This window comes from Balaenoptera acutorostrata, chromosome 10, assembly GCF_949987535.1.
Source record: "Balaenoptera acutorostrata chromosome 10, mBalAcu1.1, whole genome shotgun sequence".
Taxonomy (NCBI): Eukaryota; Metazoa; Chordata; class Mammalia; order Artiodactyla; family Balaenopteridae; genus Balaenoptera; species Balaenoptera acutorostrata.
Window position 1 is genome coordinate 71,644,558 of NC_080073.1, and position 14,726 is coordinate 71,659,283.

Here is a 14,726-nt window from a genome sequence, read left to right on the forward strand (position 1 = left end):
CCCCGCCCAGGTCCCTGTGATGCTACCTATAGGATGGCAGAGGGGAGCAGAGTTGCAGATGCCCACTGAGGCCAAGAACCCAGCTGCCCCAGGTGATCTGTAGGTGCTGGCTGGTACTGCCAGGGGATCCTGGCTGGGCTTGGGTTCCTGGGTGAGGTGGGGACCACACAGCTATGTGCTGCTTTAGTGGCAACCCTGAGTGAGAGACAGAAATGCTTAGGGTGAGATGCTCTGCAAACAGAAGTGACCCCTGCAAACTCTACCTGGCTTTGCAAACTGTGGTTGGAGCCTTCAAATGCAGTGGAGCATGTTGAGACAGGAGGAGCCCACTGGCCTGTCCTGGGCTTTTCTGTGGTGTGAGCGAGTGAGTTATAGAGCAAGAATTTAGCAGCCGAACTGGGACCAGCTGCCTGCTGGCTGTATCAACCTTGAGAGTTATCAGCAAATCTTTAGTGAGTTTACCTGGAAGGTCTCTGGGGTTGTGGGGGCCTGCAGTGCGACCCTCAGTCCGTTCCCTCCACCAGTCCTGGGCAAACTCACCTGGGGAGGGAGTGATTTCTCTTTATGTATACTCCAGTCTCAGAAGCTGCCTTTGTCTCTGGTGTGTGTGTCATCCGGAATTGGAATTAGATTTGGTTATGAGTGACAGAAAAACCCAATTAATAGTGTTTTAAATAAGATCGACATTTATTTCTCTCTTACATAAATGAAGTCTGGTGGTATTCAGTCCAGGTTTGTTATGGTGGCTCTGCAAACATCAGGAATCCAGGCTCTTTCTATCTTGTTGTGTCACCAATCTCAAACATGGCCTCTACCTCATGGTGCAACATGGCTGCCAGAGCTCCAGCCACCATATCAGCATTGCAGCCAGCTAGAAGAAGGCCATGGTAAAGAGGAGCATCTGACACACACTGAAAGTCACATCCGTAATAAGTCACACAGAATACTTCTCTGTGTATCCTGTTGGGCAAAATTTAATCATATAGCTGCACCTAGTTTTAAAGGAAGACCAAAAAATGTAGACTTTAGTCTGGGCGGTCTTATGCCAAGCTTAAAATCAGGGATCTTGCTGCTGAAGAAGAAGGTGGAACAAATAGAATATAGCTAGCTGTCCTTTCCAGAGCATGAGACTTGAACAGAGGGTTCTGGGCAATTCATGATTACAGGTCCCTCCAGATAGCAGCCTGGCTGTGGGGAGTGGGGATCTGCCTCCCCATCCAGGCCCTGCCTCCAGCTTCGGGGCTTGAATTTCCCCTTAGAGCTGTGGCAGTAGCAGGGATACGATCCTCGTGGGGCCTCCAGCAGGGAGAGGATCAGTTTGATGATCAAGGCCAGCCATGCCATCCCAAAGAGGATCCACAGAGACACTGTGTTCTTGTACCACAGAGGGTAATTCCGGGAGGGGTTCATCCCTGGGGGAGAAGCAAGGTCAGAGGACAGAGACCTGGGAAAGTCAGGGCCATGTTCCCAAAACAGAAACAGACATACATGGCTTGATGTGTCTGAGCAGAATGTGGGAAGTCCAGACCGGGTTGAGATTGCTGATCTTGTGGTCACCTCCCTTGGATTCTAGGAAGCCTCCCTGGATTAACTCCTAGGGTTTAGAAGCTAAAATTCCTCTTTGTCTTTCTGAAGGACTCTGTGCTCTATCCCAGTGGTCCTCAAAGTGGGGTCCAGCAGCATTAGCATCCCCTGAGAGTTTGTGAAAAATGTGAATGACTGGATTCCACTCCAGACCTATGGAATCAGAAACTCTGGGGGTGGGCCCAGCAATCTGTGTTTTGACAAACCCTCCAAGAGATTCTAATGCCTGCTCTGTAGCTGGCCTGTTTTTGTGTTTCGTTTTCTCATGTCTGAAGGAAGGGAGCTTTCCAGGAGCTTTAGGAAGAAGATTCTCATCCTACATTCTCATCTCAATGCCCTCCATCTGCTTCTCCAGCCTCGCTTTGCATGCCTCTCCCCCTTGAGTGCTGTGCTCTAGTCACCCTGGTCTTTCCCCCATTTCTCCATCTATCATCTTTCCTGCCCCTGGGCCTTTGTACTTGCTGTCCTCTCAGCTCAGAACGCTCTTCATTTCCTCACCCTTCGGATCTCAGCTCAGACTTTACTCCCCAGAGACTAGACTGGGCCCCTGTCTCCCACAGTCTGTATGTTACTTACCCTCTCTGGGCCTCAGCTTCCTCATCTATAAAATGGAGACAACAAGAGTGTCCACCTTCTAGGACTGTTGCGACTATCACATGGGTTCATATCATAAAGTGCTCAGGATGGTGCCTGGCATGCAAGACCTATAGTCAGGTGATTGCTTTCCTCGCCTTTGGATCCCCACACTGTGCCCCAACACAGTCAGGACTGGATAAGGAATGAGTGAGGGAGGGGACGGATGGAGGCTTAGAGAAGCTGTGTCAAGAGCTTACTCCATCTCTTAGTTCTTCCCTCTGCTGGAGGGTCTATCTTATCAGATCAGGATTGTTCAAAGGGCAGAGATCTGGCCTCTTATTTCCTTGACATCGTCATCTGTCTCAACTCCCTGTACCACCCACCCCTCTGTCCACCCCCTATCCTGCCCTGCTGGCCCCAACACAACCTCTTTTCTCTGTCTTCCCCAGCCCAAGCCCCTCTCCTGGGCCCCCCAGCTCGGGGATGAGCCCGCAGCCCTGGGCCCGACATCACCGCCTGGCAGGAGCTGGGATTGGATTAGGCTGATTGGGTTACACGGCCACCATTCCGCTGGCGGTCCCAAATGAGATCAGCCGTGAGCCAGCTCTCTGCCCCGGCTGCCCGTCAGCTCGACTTGCTCCTGGCAACGGAGGGGAGGAGGTGTTCTTCTCCCCTCTTATTTCATTTTTTTTAGCCGAAATCATAAGTGGCAGGAGACTTGGCAGCTGGCAAGGCGCTCAACGGAATTGCAAATGCAATTGGGGGAAGCGGAGGCTGTGAGGCAAGGGAGGAGCATGCGGCTGGGACCTGGGGGCTGTGCTGGCCACGGCGTTGCGGCCAAGAGGAGCGACTGTGAAGACAACACGCCCTGTGGCTGCTGACACAGGACAGTGGACGCCCAGAGTCCAGGTGGTGGACCTCAGCATTCCCATCCAAGAAAGGGGTTTCGCCCTATCCCTGGAGGACAAGGAAGGCTGAGAGACATGGGGAAGAAGTGAGGGTGGGTTGTCCCCTCTGAGCTATGGAAGATTCTAGAACATATGTGTATGAGGATCCCTGGCTTGGGAGTCTATCCTAGATCTGTCCTTGGCTTGCCTGCTCTATGACCTTAATCAACTTCTTTCCCCTCTCTGGGTCTGTAGATGAGGCAGTCGGGGGCTGGTTGTACAGGTTGGGCACTGCACAACCCTAAATGGTTGCCATTCACACAGAGCATGATGAGGATGGCACCCATGGACTGTTGCAGCCTCTGTCCTTGTCCCCTCTTGACTCTTATGACCTTTAAAAATGACAAGTATTATCATGTCACCTGCCCAGCTCCTCTGAAAACCGTAAGTGCTTTCCTTTAGTCTTAGGACAGAGTCCAAAATCCGTGACTCGGCCTGTGAGGCCCTCTATGTGACCGAGCCCTGCCTCCCTCTCCGCTCTGAGCTCTCCCCTTCCACGCTGGACATGGGCGACCATGAAATACTCTTCCGACCAGCCCAGCCATAACAGCCTCAACCCGGGGCTGTGTGATCTACAGAGGGCAAGTGAGGGTACGTGTGGTCACTTGTCACGAGACACTGAGATGTCTGCAGAGGGAAAAGTGTGAGTAGCACATCTCTGGAGATGTGGTGAAGCGGACAGTCCTGCCTGTTGCCACTCGGTGGGAGTGGGTTGCCCGGCGGTCCCTCTGGACTTAAAGGGCCCTCGTGGGTTCATACCAGGCCTTCTCAGTCAGAGTTTTTGGTGGAAGGGGACTCTGGGGGCCCTGCGCCTCATACACCAGCCTCCCTGCCCTGCCAATCCCCACAGGGTGGCTCACGGGGTAGCAGGGACCCTGATCAGCCCTCCTCACTCCTGCAGCTGTGTGGATGTCTCTGCCGCCCCCGCCCCCCCGGTGGTGGCAGAGGCCTTGCCTCACATTTCCAGGTTGCCCATGTCTAGAGAGGCCTGCCCCCTCTTCCCCCTGCCCTGCCTTCCCTCAGGGGGCTGTGGGGCCTCTGGACATCCTCACAGAGTGTCCTCAGTAACCCCATAAAGGTTCCTCCAGACAAGCTTCTAGGGGAGCCTGCTGTCAGCTATTCCCATCTAGGACCAAACTTTGGGAGCCCTAGTGATCTGTGGCCACAAAGAGACTGCAGTTGGGGGTCCCATTCCCTCTTCTCCTCCCCCCTCCTTGCACTGGGCACCCTCAGAGAACAAGGACTTGTGGGTTTAGGACTATCACTGTTTCATCCTTTGAGCCCTGGGGTAAGGTGGAGGGCAGTCAGTGGAGGGGGGCAGCTGTTGCAGGAAAGCACTGAAGGTTTTCAGAGGATCTGGGCAGGTGACATGATAGCACTTGTCATTTTTAAAGGTCATAAGAGCCAAGGGAGGACAAGGACAGAGGCTGTACCAGTCCATGGGTGCCATCCTCATCGTGCTCTGTGTGAATAGCAACCAGTTAGGGTTGTGCAGTGCCCAACCTGCACAACCAGCCATATGCAACAGCCCTGCTTAGACTAGAGAAATGGCAGTGGGAACAGAGAGGAGAGGACATATCCAAAACTCATTCTCTCAGCTCTGAGGGGGGCAGATGCGGCCCTTGGGGATGGTGGGCTCAGCTCTCCTCAGATACATCTCTCCTCTCTGAGGGTAGGAGTGATAGCATGACCCACTTGACCCACTTGGAGGAAACTGTCTCAAAGTTTCTCTTCCAGAGCAACAGCCTCCCTTCCAAGATAGAGGATATCAGGAAGGGGCAGCACGATGCCCCTGACACCGGACCTTGCTTCCTGGGGAAGGAGAGGTTTAGGGAAGGGGACTTTGCACACAGGCCAGAAAGCACTGAGGAGTCTTAGACATCACCTAGCCCAGCCCCTCATTTTATAGACAGGAACACTGAGGCCCAGAGAGGGGATATGTGAGGCTGTCTGGAAAGGGTTAAGAGTTCTGGAGTCAGATCAGAAGTCATATCCTACTAGCTGTGCAATCTCAGGCAAACGTCTTGGCCTCTCTGAGCTTCATCTTCCTCCTCAGTAAAATGTGGTAACAATCATCACTCTCGGTTGCTTAATGGGCTAGCTGTTTGTTACTTTGGTAGGACCTCATTTCAATATTCCAGGCTGGGTTCTGATTGTTTCTGAAGGAGAGCAGAAGGGCAGGGCCTCCTCCTCACTTTAGGGCCAGAGATCTGAAGGAGGGCACAGAGCCCCTTAAGGCCAGTGTGGTGGTGCCAGTGGCCACTGCTCATTTGGTGACCCTTTTAGGGGCGGGGAGTGAAGGGGTATGGGGCTGAGCTGGGGGTCCAGCCACCCCTGCGCCCCGCAGAATGTCCCTCTGCTGCCACCTGCTGGGCAACTGCCACAGCTTTTTTATGCAAGGACAGTCGCTTCCGGGGGGCCCTTGACTTGCCCACGATGGGTGATGACCACTGATTAAACCCCACCTTGGACCCTCTGGACCACACAGCCCTTTCTTACTGACAGAGTTTGGAGGCCAATTGTTTGGGGGTTAGGGGAGGCTGGGATTTTCTGATTCTCCCAGACTCTTCTGCCAGACCCCCTGGGCTGTGATATGGGCTTCGTGGCCCTGAACCCAGGGGCATTTCGTGGGGCGGGGTGAAGTGGGGAGGAGAGACCCTGGGACAACGATGGACGGGGGAGAGAACTCAGGGCCCCCCTTTATCTGATGAGCTTTAAGAATAATAGGTGCGCCTGTGGAATCCTCAGGCTTTTCAGGACAGCCAGAAGTGGGGCTTACAGCCTGAGGCACAGGGTTCAAACTCCACTTTTAGCTGGGTGACCTTAGCCCTATCACACCACAAAGGCAAGTTGAACCTGCCAAAGCCCGCGTCCTCTGGACTTTGGGCCTCTAAACCCTTACAGGGCCTGGCACGCAGCAGGTGCCCAGGGACGCGGACTACGGGCAGATGGGTGGAGGGCGCCTCTCCCGCCTCCCGCTGGGGGTTCTCACCAATCACGAAATCGCCGAAGCCCACGGTGCTGAGGGTGATGAAGGAGAAGTAGAAGCCCTCCACGTAGCTCCAGCCCTCCACGTGGGAGAAGAGCAGCGGGGGCAGCAGCAGGAAAAGCAGGAGGCCGGACAGAAGAGCGCTGGAGCCCACCAACCACCGGGCCTTGGCCGGGTCCTGAGGGTGCACGCAGCGCCCAGCCCCCATGAGGCCTCTGCTCAGTGCATGGGGCCGGGGGCAGACAGCCTGGGGGGGTACCGAGCCGACGGCAGGGTGGGCGCCACCGCCTCTCCACCTGGTGCGAGTTCTCCAGGCTCCTGGACAAGGCCTTGGCTAGCTCCAGGTCCCACTGTGTCTCCCCACTGATGCCCCTTTATTACTGAAGACCCCCGTTTTGGGCAGTGACCCCAACCCCACCACACTCCCGCCAGCAACCCCGATTCCCAGAAGGACCCCTTGCTCCCACCAGTGAACCCTTTTGTACACCACGGCCATCATTTTCTACCAGAGACTCTCCCTCTGGGTTGTGACAACCTGGCCATCCATGGCCCCGATTCCCTCCACAGCCCCCCCGTTCTAGAAGTGACCCGTCCTTCGCCCCTGTTCCCGCAGCCCCCTCACCTTCCAGGTGCCCCCCAGCACGCGGGCGCAGCTGTGCACCCCCTGCTGCATGAGATGCCCCAGTCGGTTGAGCACCACGAGGTTGAGCGGGATTCCCACGAGAGCAAAGAGGATGCAGAAGAGGCGGGAGCCCATCGTGCGGGGGCTCAGGTTGCCATAGCCTGAGGCCAGAGGGGGACACTTCAGGGGGCCTTTCCACCTTCAGGGGCCCCCGTTCCTAACCCGCTACGGACATGGCAGCTGGTATGTATCATGGCCTTCCCTTCCCATGCAGGGCGCTATACTTGCTCCCTCAGTCCAGCCTCAGCCACCCTTCCCAGTGCAGACTATGCCCAGATTGACAGACTGGAAAACCGAAGCTCTAGGAGGGGCTGTGTGCATGAGCTCACACCACGCAGTGTGAGAATCCCGTCTGTCCTCGCTTCCTTTCCTCCCTCCCTGGGTGGGCAGAGGGATGCGGGAGAGGGGTGCGGGAGACTGCAGAGCCTCCAGCCACTTCCTTCAGGATAGATCTGTTAGTTTCTCATGCGTTCCCTCACAATGGGATATCAGCCCCCCATGGGCAGCAGGGACTTGCCGGCTTTGCTCATCACTGTATCTCCAGCATCTAGAACTATCTGGACCATACTAGGGACTCAGTCTTTTCGTTGAATGAATGGATGGGTAGCTGAGTGAATAAATGAGCAAGTTGGTGATGGGTTTTATAGATGATAAATGATTTCAGGGCTCAGGCCCATCCTGCTGGCCCAGAAGTATCTGTGTGCCTGTCAGACCCTGTTTCGTTCTAGGGCTTGGAAAGTACAGCCCTCCCAGGGTGCTGGTCCTAGGGTAACAGGGGTGCCAAGGGGGCAGCCCGCTGCTGTGCCTCTCAGGACCCCTTCCTTCCCTCGTGGACTGTCCCACACGTACCCGGTCTCCCATCTCCCCTCTCCCCCTCCTTTGTCTGCATTTTCTCCGTGTGTGTGTGTGTGTGTGTGTGTGTGTGTGTGTCCCCGTGTGAGTGTGTGTGTGGTCGGAATCAGAATCATGAACTTCCCTATTGTCCATCTCTGAATGGCTGTCTCTTTTCTCCTGCCATTTAGAATTCCCACCCTAAGGGTAGGTGCTGTTGGAAAGGGCAAGGATGGCCCCCAGCTGGGTTTTGAACTCCAAACCTGTGGCTTACTAGCTACATGATCTTGAGGAAGTTGTGCAACTTCTTTGTCTCAGCTTCCTCATCCGTGAGAAGAAGAAGAAGCCTTATCCTTGAAGGTTGGACCATATGGACAAAATGAGATCTCAAGTATAAAAGTGCTCCTTACGGTGCCTGGTACGTAGACCAGGCGTGTGGGGTAGGGTGGAGACCCTTTCCCCGGCCCTCCTCCCCCTCAGAGCCGGCCCAGACAGCTTTAGGGCAGCACTGAGTGGAGAGAAGAGACAGGGACAAAGTCCACATTAGGAATGGTAGAGCTGGGAAGAGAGAGGCTGCGAAACTCGGAATTAGGTGGGCTGAAGTCACGGGCCCAGGGCAGAGGGTGTAGGGGGTGTGGGGTTCAGAGATGAGAAACCCCCGCACATCTGGGAGACATGGCCCACAGTGACTGTGCATCAACATCCCCTCCTGCTCTGGAGCTCAATGAATGGTGGTAGAATGGGTATTTTTGGAATTAGTTATGTCAGTATTTGTTGAGCACCCACTGTATGCCGGGCCTTGTATTAGACCCGGGGGTGTAAGGGTGAATAAACACCATCCTGCCCCAACCTTCCGGGGTGCAGGGCCCATGGAGTCGAGGGGCCTCCCAAGCATGCTTGCTTCAAGGTGGAGGACTTCCCAAGCCCCCGGCAGCCTGAGATCTGCTTCCAAGAAGTATGATTTAAAGCCACAGGGAGAGTCCTCTGGGTGCATCTGCCTGGCTTCACTCTGGGGAGGAAGCGACTGGGAGTTTCCTGGCGCGTGGATGACGGCCGGAGGTGGTAGCCACCAGTGGTGTCCGCCCGCCGCCTGGTGGTGAGTCTGGTGTCATGCAAGCGCTCAGGCCGGGCGCCCAGGCGGGGTGATGGGGCAGACCCTCTGGAGTTATTTCCTGGGTGTCAGAGCCGGAGGGATCTAGGCCACTCTTCTTCCCCAAACAACAGCCCCCAGGCACCCACCCAGGACAAGTTCCACCTCTGCTCTCCTGAGGACAGGCCTAGAGATGGGGGAGGGAGATCTAGCCCAGGGGTCCAGGTGTGTGAGGGAGGAAAGGCGTTGGAGAGGATGGTGATGGGGGTGAGGGGGTGCCTTAGTGAGCTGTGGAGAGGTGGGAAGGGCCACCTTCCCCAAGGCTGCGAACAGGGAGTCAAAAGGCTCTTTTTGGATTTCTGCCCCTCCTTCCTCCCCAACTTTCCCTTACCTCCCCTCCGCCTTTACCACTCCCTATCCCAGACTGAGTGCTGGGTGGGCTTGGCTGAGTGCTGGGTGGGCTTGGCTGAGCAGACCAGGACACTTACAGTGCCCAGCAGCATCTTTACTGCTACCCGGGGGACCCTCAGCTGCCTGAAAGGCTGTGTGAGGCAGAAGTCCCCAGAGCAGCATTTCACAAACCTCCTGGGGACCTGGGTGCAATGCAGAAGCCGATTCAGCACATCTTCAGTGAGCCCAGGGTTCTGCTCCCAGGCGGTGCCCACGCTGCTGTGTCTGTTTACGATCAGAGTCAGGAGGCCCTAGTAACCCCTCCGAAAGTAACTGGTGCCCTGTCCCTCAGGGGAGGCCACCCCCCCAGCCCCCACCCCCCCCGGCCCCATCCTGCTCTTACCGATGGTGGTGATGGTGGACACGGAGAAAAAGAAGGAGCCCACAAACTCCCAGCGCCCCATGCTGGTGGTGTTGTCGAGGACGATGTCCCCATTTTGGTAGGCTTGGATGATGCCCTGGGGGAGAGGCTGTAGTGACCACCAGGCTCTGTGGGGCAATGGGGCCCCTGCACCCAAACACACACACACACACACACACACACACACACACACACACACATACTCATGACAATGATCCCAGCCTGTCCGGGGCTAGGAGCCTCTTTCCCTCCAACCAGGGGCTCCCCAGGGGCAGGGACCATGGGGACAGCTCCTTCCCCTCTCTTCACCCCAGAACCCAGGTCAGCCCAGGATATCTCACTGGCCGGAAGAACCCCATTTGTTCTCTCCCCTGCTCACTCCTGTTCTTGCAACAAGCCCTGGTCGGTCCCAGCATGTGGTGTATTAGGGGACCTGAAGATAAAGGAGACATGACCTCAGTCTTCAGCAGGACAGAGCCAAAAACTTAACTAACTTTGATACAGTGCCGTCCACGCAGCTTTAGGCACACAGGCAGTGCAGCTGCATGATCCTGGGTAAGATATCCAACTTCTCTGTTCCTCAGTCCCCTTCTCTGTAAAATGGGAGTACTAATCGCACCCACTTCATCGAGTCGTTGAGGATTAAATGAGGTATTAGGTGTAAAGACTTAGAACAGTCTGGAACATGGAACATGGGAAAGGTTAGCAATTGCTATCATCATTACCACAAATATAATGCTATTGCAATACAGACAGGGAAAGTGTACATTCTGATGGCGGTAGGGGCAGAAGGCTTCATGGAGGGGGTGATGCTTTAGTTGGGCCTTCCTTGAGGGTCGGATAGGACTGTTCCTGGTGGAAGGACGTTTAGGTAAATGGGGCCGCAGGAGCAAAGGCTGGGAGGGAGGACTGGGTCTGGGATGTAGAATAGGGAGACTGAAAGGTAGTTGGCAGCCAGGCCATGCTTGGCTCTGCCATGCCAGGGATGGAGTGGCAGGCCTCCCCCAAGGTCACTGAGCAAAGGGGAGGCAAGCTCAGGTATGTGTGCTCTGTGGCAACTGGCAGCATAGAAGATGCTGGCAGCTGGGAAGGGGAGAGCGTCCTGCAGGGGTGAGTGATGGAGAGGGCCTGGGCTGCATCCTGGCACAGAGTGGTCCAGAAGGCACAGAGAGAAGATATTCAGAAGCCCAGGGCTCTGGCCTCATTTGGTGTGGGTAGTGAGAGAAGCATCTAAGAACTCTGTGAAGGTGTGTGGAGGTGAGGCCAAGGACAGAGATTTAGAACAGGTGGAGGAACAGGGCTGGGAGGAGGAGAACTGCTTGCTCTTGACCCTGCGGGAATTTGAGGGCCGCTAGGAAGTTGCACGCACATGTCTGCACTCAGGGGGTAGATCTGGGTTGGAGACACCACATCCCTACTCCTGGGGATAGTTGAATCCACAGGGGGTTGAGGAAGGACGTGAAGTGGGGGTGGAGCAGGAGGGCGTGGAGAGGAAGAGATGAGAGCCCCCCAGGGATCCTTGGGAAACACCCACGTACACAGATCTGCACTGAGGCAGTACTCATGGTTGACAGCCCCAGTGCCCTGGCTATGAACCTGTGCATTTGTGTTTAACCTCTCTGAGCCTCAGTTTCTCCATCTCTAAAATGGGGATGATAATAATGGCACCTACCTGTGAGGTAGGTGGGGATGAACCGAGTTAATACAGTAGGAACAGTGCCTGACACACAGTAAGTGCCACACAGAAGCATTTACTATCATTCCCGTTGCCATCATTGTCACGTTCCTTGGGCCCAGGCTGCTGGTAATTGAAGTTCACCACCTTTTCAAGGGGCGTGTCATGCAGCCCCCAGGACTAGGCAGTCGGGCTGTATTTGTAGAAGTTGAGATGCAGCGGGTGGAGGTGTCACATCAGATTCTTAACAGAGATAGTCCTTTCCCTGTCCAGCTCCAGGCCTGGCCACAGCGGCCCAGTCCCAGGGCTCAGGACTCTACCTCTTATCCAGTGCCCCCGTCCCTTCCCACCCGACACACTTCCCTGCTACCTTCTGGGGACTAGCTTTGGGCTGGCGACTCTGGAACACAGGCCTTGCCCTCCTCGCCAGAGGAGGCGCCGGGACTGCAGGGTGGGGATGTCGGGCTCGGGGCGCAGCTGTCTACACCCGCTGACCAAGCCACGGTATGGGGCGTTGATGCTTCCGCCAAATCCGAGCAGCGCCCCGTCCCTCGTCGCCTGCCCAGAGTTGAAGGAGACCTCCGTCCATCTGTGAGGCCCTGCCCGGAAGAACCCTCGCCTGCCCGTCCTCCTACCCAGGCCCCGCTGGGTCTCCCCCACCCCCTCAGCAGTCTCTGTCCTCCGTGACCTCTGCATACTCCCACCCGCCGCCCCCTTCAGCCCCTCCGGGCCTCCGCGGTTGGGGCGGCGCGTCCACCGCCCCCCACCCCCCAGCCCTAAGACTCGGAGAAAACCGGGTTCAGCCGCGGAACGCCCCTGTGTCTGCTGCGCTCTTTCTCTCGGACCCGGGTCTGCGCATTTCGAGTCCCCGGACGCTGGCACGTGCACCTTGGCCCCATTCCACTTAGCCACGGTGCGGGGGGGAAAGAAGGGTGCCCTGCACCCCTTTCCTCCCAGACTGCAACCGTGGTGCTGTCGGGCTTGCTCATCCTTAGACAACGCCCAGCGCTCTCTGCCGTCCTCGCCCCCAATTCTCAAATTTGCACCTGGGTCTCCAGTGGAAGGGGCCAAGGGTGCCCTTTCGCCCTTCGCCCGCGGTCCGACCTCGACACAGCGCCGCGCGGTCCGCGCTCTGACCCTACGCCGCCCTTACCCGGTCGGCCCCGCCAGCTCTGGACCCCGTTAGTGCGCCCCTTGTCGTTCTCGTCCCCAGATTCGGGTGTGTGCGCCACGCAACTCTCTGCACAGGGAGGGTCACGCCCTCTCGCCCCGAACCGGGGACTCACGGCGCCGCGCTGCGCATTGCTCTCACCGGAGCTGGGCTCTTTCCATCGGGGTCCAGCCCAATTCTGGGGTCCCTACTCGGCAACGCGTGCCTCCGGTCGTCCCCGCGTCTGTGCCCTCCACTTTCTTTTGGAGAAGTGCTCCCGGCTTTGCCTTGACCGGAGCCGGTGCGTGCCCTCTCGCCGCATGCCTGTGCACCCCGCGCTCCGCTGCGCCAGCCACCCCACTACGCCCCACCGCGCGCCCGCGCCGCCCCGCTCGCCCCTGACCCGGATCAGCGAGTCCAGCGCCGGGCCATCCAGACAGGTGAAGTTCCGCAGCAGCGCCCACTTGTCGTGCTGGAATCTCTCGCTGGAATCGTGCGCCGCGGGGCTCTCCAGCAGCCAGAACACGCCGGCGCCCAGTACCAGGTAAGTCAGGTAGGCAAGCAGCAGGAGCAATGTGCCCGGCATCGCGCAGCCCCAGACCCTGCCCTCGGGCGCCTCCCGGGCTCTCCGCCTGCACTCAGCGAGAGAGGCAGGGAGGCCGAAGCCGGGAGCCATGGACCAGGACTGAGGCGGAAAGGAAGAGCTAGGAAGGAGCTGGGCTGGTCCCTTCTTTAGCCAGCGCCTGCCTGTGCCCAGTTTTCTCAGCAGAGGAGGCGTGCTGGGGAATGGGACAGCCCTGCCCCACCCCCACCGGGATCCAATCCCAGGGACAAAAAGACGCCCAGCTGTGGGCATCTGGCCCCGCCTCGAATGTGTGTAGAGTGCCCACCCCCAGGCAGGCCTAGCTCAGGGAGAAGGGTAGGGCTGCTGGGTGACCGCAGGCGCTGGGAGAGAAGGGGCCCAGAGCCTCCCAGCGTCCTGTAGCAAACAGTGGGAGGGACTCCTGCAGACCGCACGCAGAGTGAAGAGAAAGTGGAAGCGAAGTTTATTGTCCTGGGGCCCTGGGACTATTGCCATGGACTTGCTGCCTGTCAGGTCCTCTCTGGGTCTCTCCCATCACCATCCTTTCCTTTATGTACCCGAAGATGAGGGGCTCCAGCCGATCACCACTTGCCCATGAACTTGGGAGGCAAGAGGGGCCTTGACCAGTGGGCTTGTCCATTCCCTGCTTCTGAAGAGGCCCCCTCGCTCCCTCTTCCACCCAGGATGGAGGAAGGGTCCAGGGTATGTGAAGAGTCCTGGTCCTCAGTTTCTCAGGCCTCTCCTCTGTCTTAGGAAGTCCTGGGTGTAACCTGGGTCTCTTGCTGCTGTAGATCCTTCCCTGGGTGTCCCACCGGAGCCTCCTCTGCTTCACAGCCTTGTCTCAGTCCTGTCCAGAGGTCCCCAGCCACTTATGGGCCTGTCCTGCTGAGAAAGGTTTGCAGTCCTTGGTGAAGTTGGGCCTCGAGATGGACTGGTGTAAACCTCTCCTTTCCTTCTGGCCAGAGATGTCACAATCTGGCAGGAGAGAGGCCAGGATGCACAGGGTATTCCCAGTGGATGCTGGGCCTCCACGGAGGTCATTTCCTGGAAATCTCCTGGGATCAGCTGGCTGGTGTTTTCCCAGGGAGTGTTTGGAAAGGCCCTTAAGAGCCCAGAAGGGGCGATGAGGTCAAGGGGTGCCCTGAGGGGTTCAAGGGAGGCCATGCCCAGGAAAGTGGGCGGGACACCCAAGCGTGCCCAGGCCTTGTTCACGGACAACTCTAGACCTGTAGGCAAGGGGAACTGGCAGGCTTAGAGCAGCTTGCCTACCCTTCCGGCTGGCAGCTTCCTGAGGGCAGACGTCCTATTTGCATGAAGATGGCTCCAAAGTCCCTGCCTGGCCCTCTCCCATCCTTGACCCTCCCTGCCAGCTGGTCCCATGGGCACTTGTCATACCCAGGTCTGTCCCTCGTCATGGGGTTTTGGCCACTGGGTCAGGGCTGCCTCTCTGCTTGTGTAGTCCTTCCATTTGGAGGGCAGGAACATTCACTGTTGTTGCCCCAGAGCCTGGCCCAGTGCCTGACACACAGTGGGGGCCTGACAGCACACTGTGCACGTATCAAATGAGGCACGAATAAAGTCGCCCTGTGTTTGCTGTTGTGAATGAGGTCTCCTGGGAGGAGGATGCAGGGAGGGCGGTGGAGATTTGGCCACGGTGATCCATGTCTAGATTCAACTTTTTCGGGTCACTTTTGAGGGAGGGGCTCTGGGACAACTGCGCACATCTTGCACCACACACATCCGTCTCCCATCCTGTCTCTACCTCTCCTTTCTGTTACTTTCTTGGACGCTCCTGTCTCCTTTCTCTG

General features: G+C 57.2%; 1 protein-coding gene across 1 annotated transcript; it reads right to left on the reverse strand.

The window, feature by feature from the left end:
- Window positions 1-721: 721 nt before the first annotated feature.
- On the reverse strand, window positions 722-13,011 carry KCNK17 (potassium two pore domain channel subfamily K member 17). Its single transcript, XM_007197921.2, has 5 exons — window positions 12,739-13,011; window positions 9,493-9,607; window positions 6,719-6,879; window positions 6,100-6,274; window positions 722-1,412 (listed from the first exon to the last, which is right to left on the reverse strand). Exons 1-5 carry the CDS (start codon window positions 13,009-13,011, stop codon window positions 1,105-1,107), a joined length of 1,032 nt encoding a protein of 343 aa, XP_007197983.2. The 3' UTR covers window positions 722-1,104.
- Window positions 13,012-14,726: the final 1,715 nt, after the last annotated feature.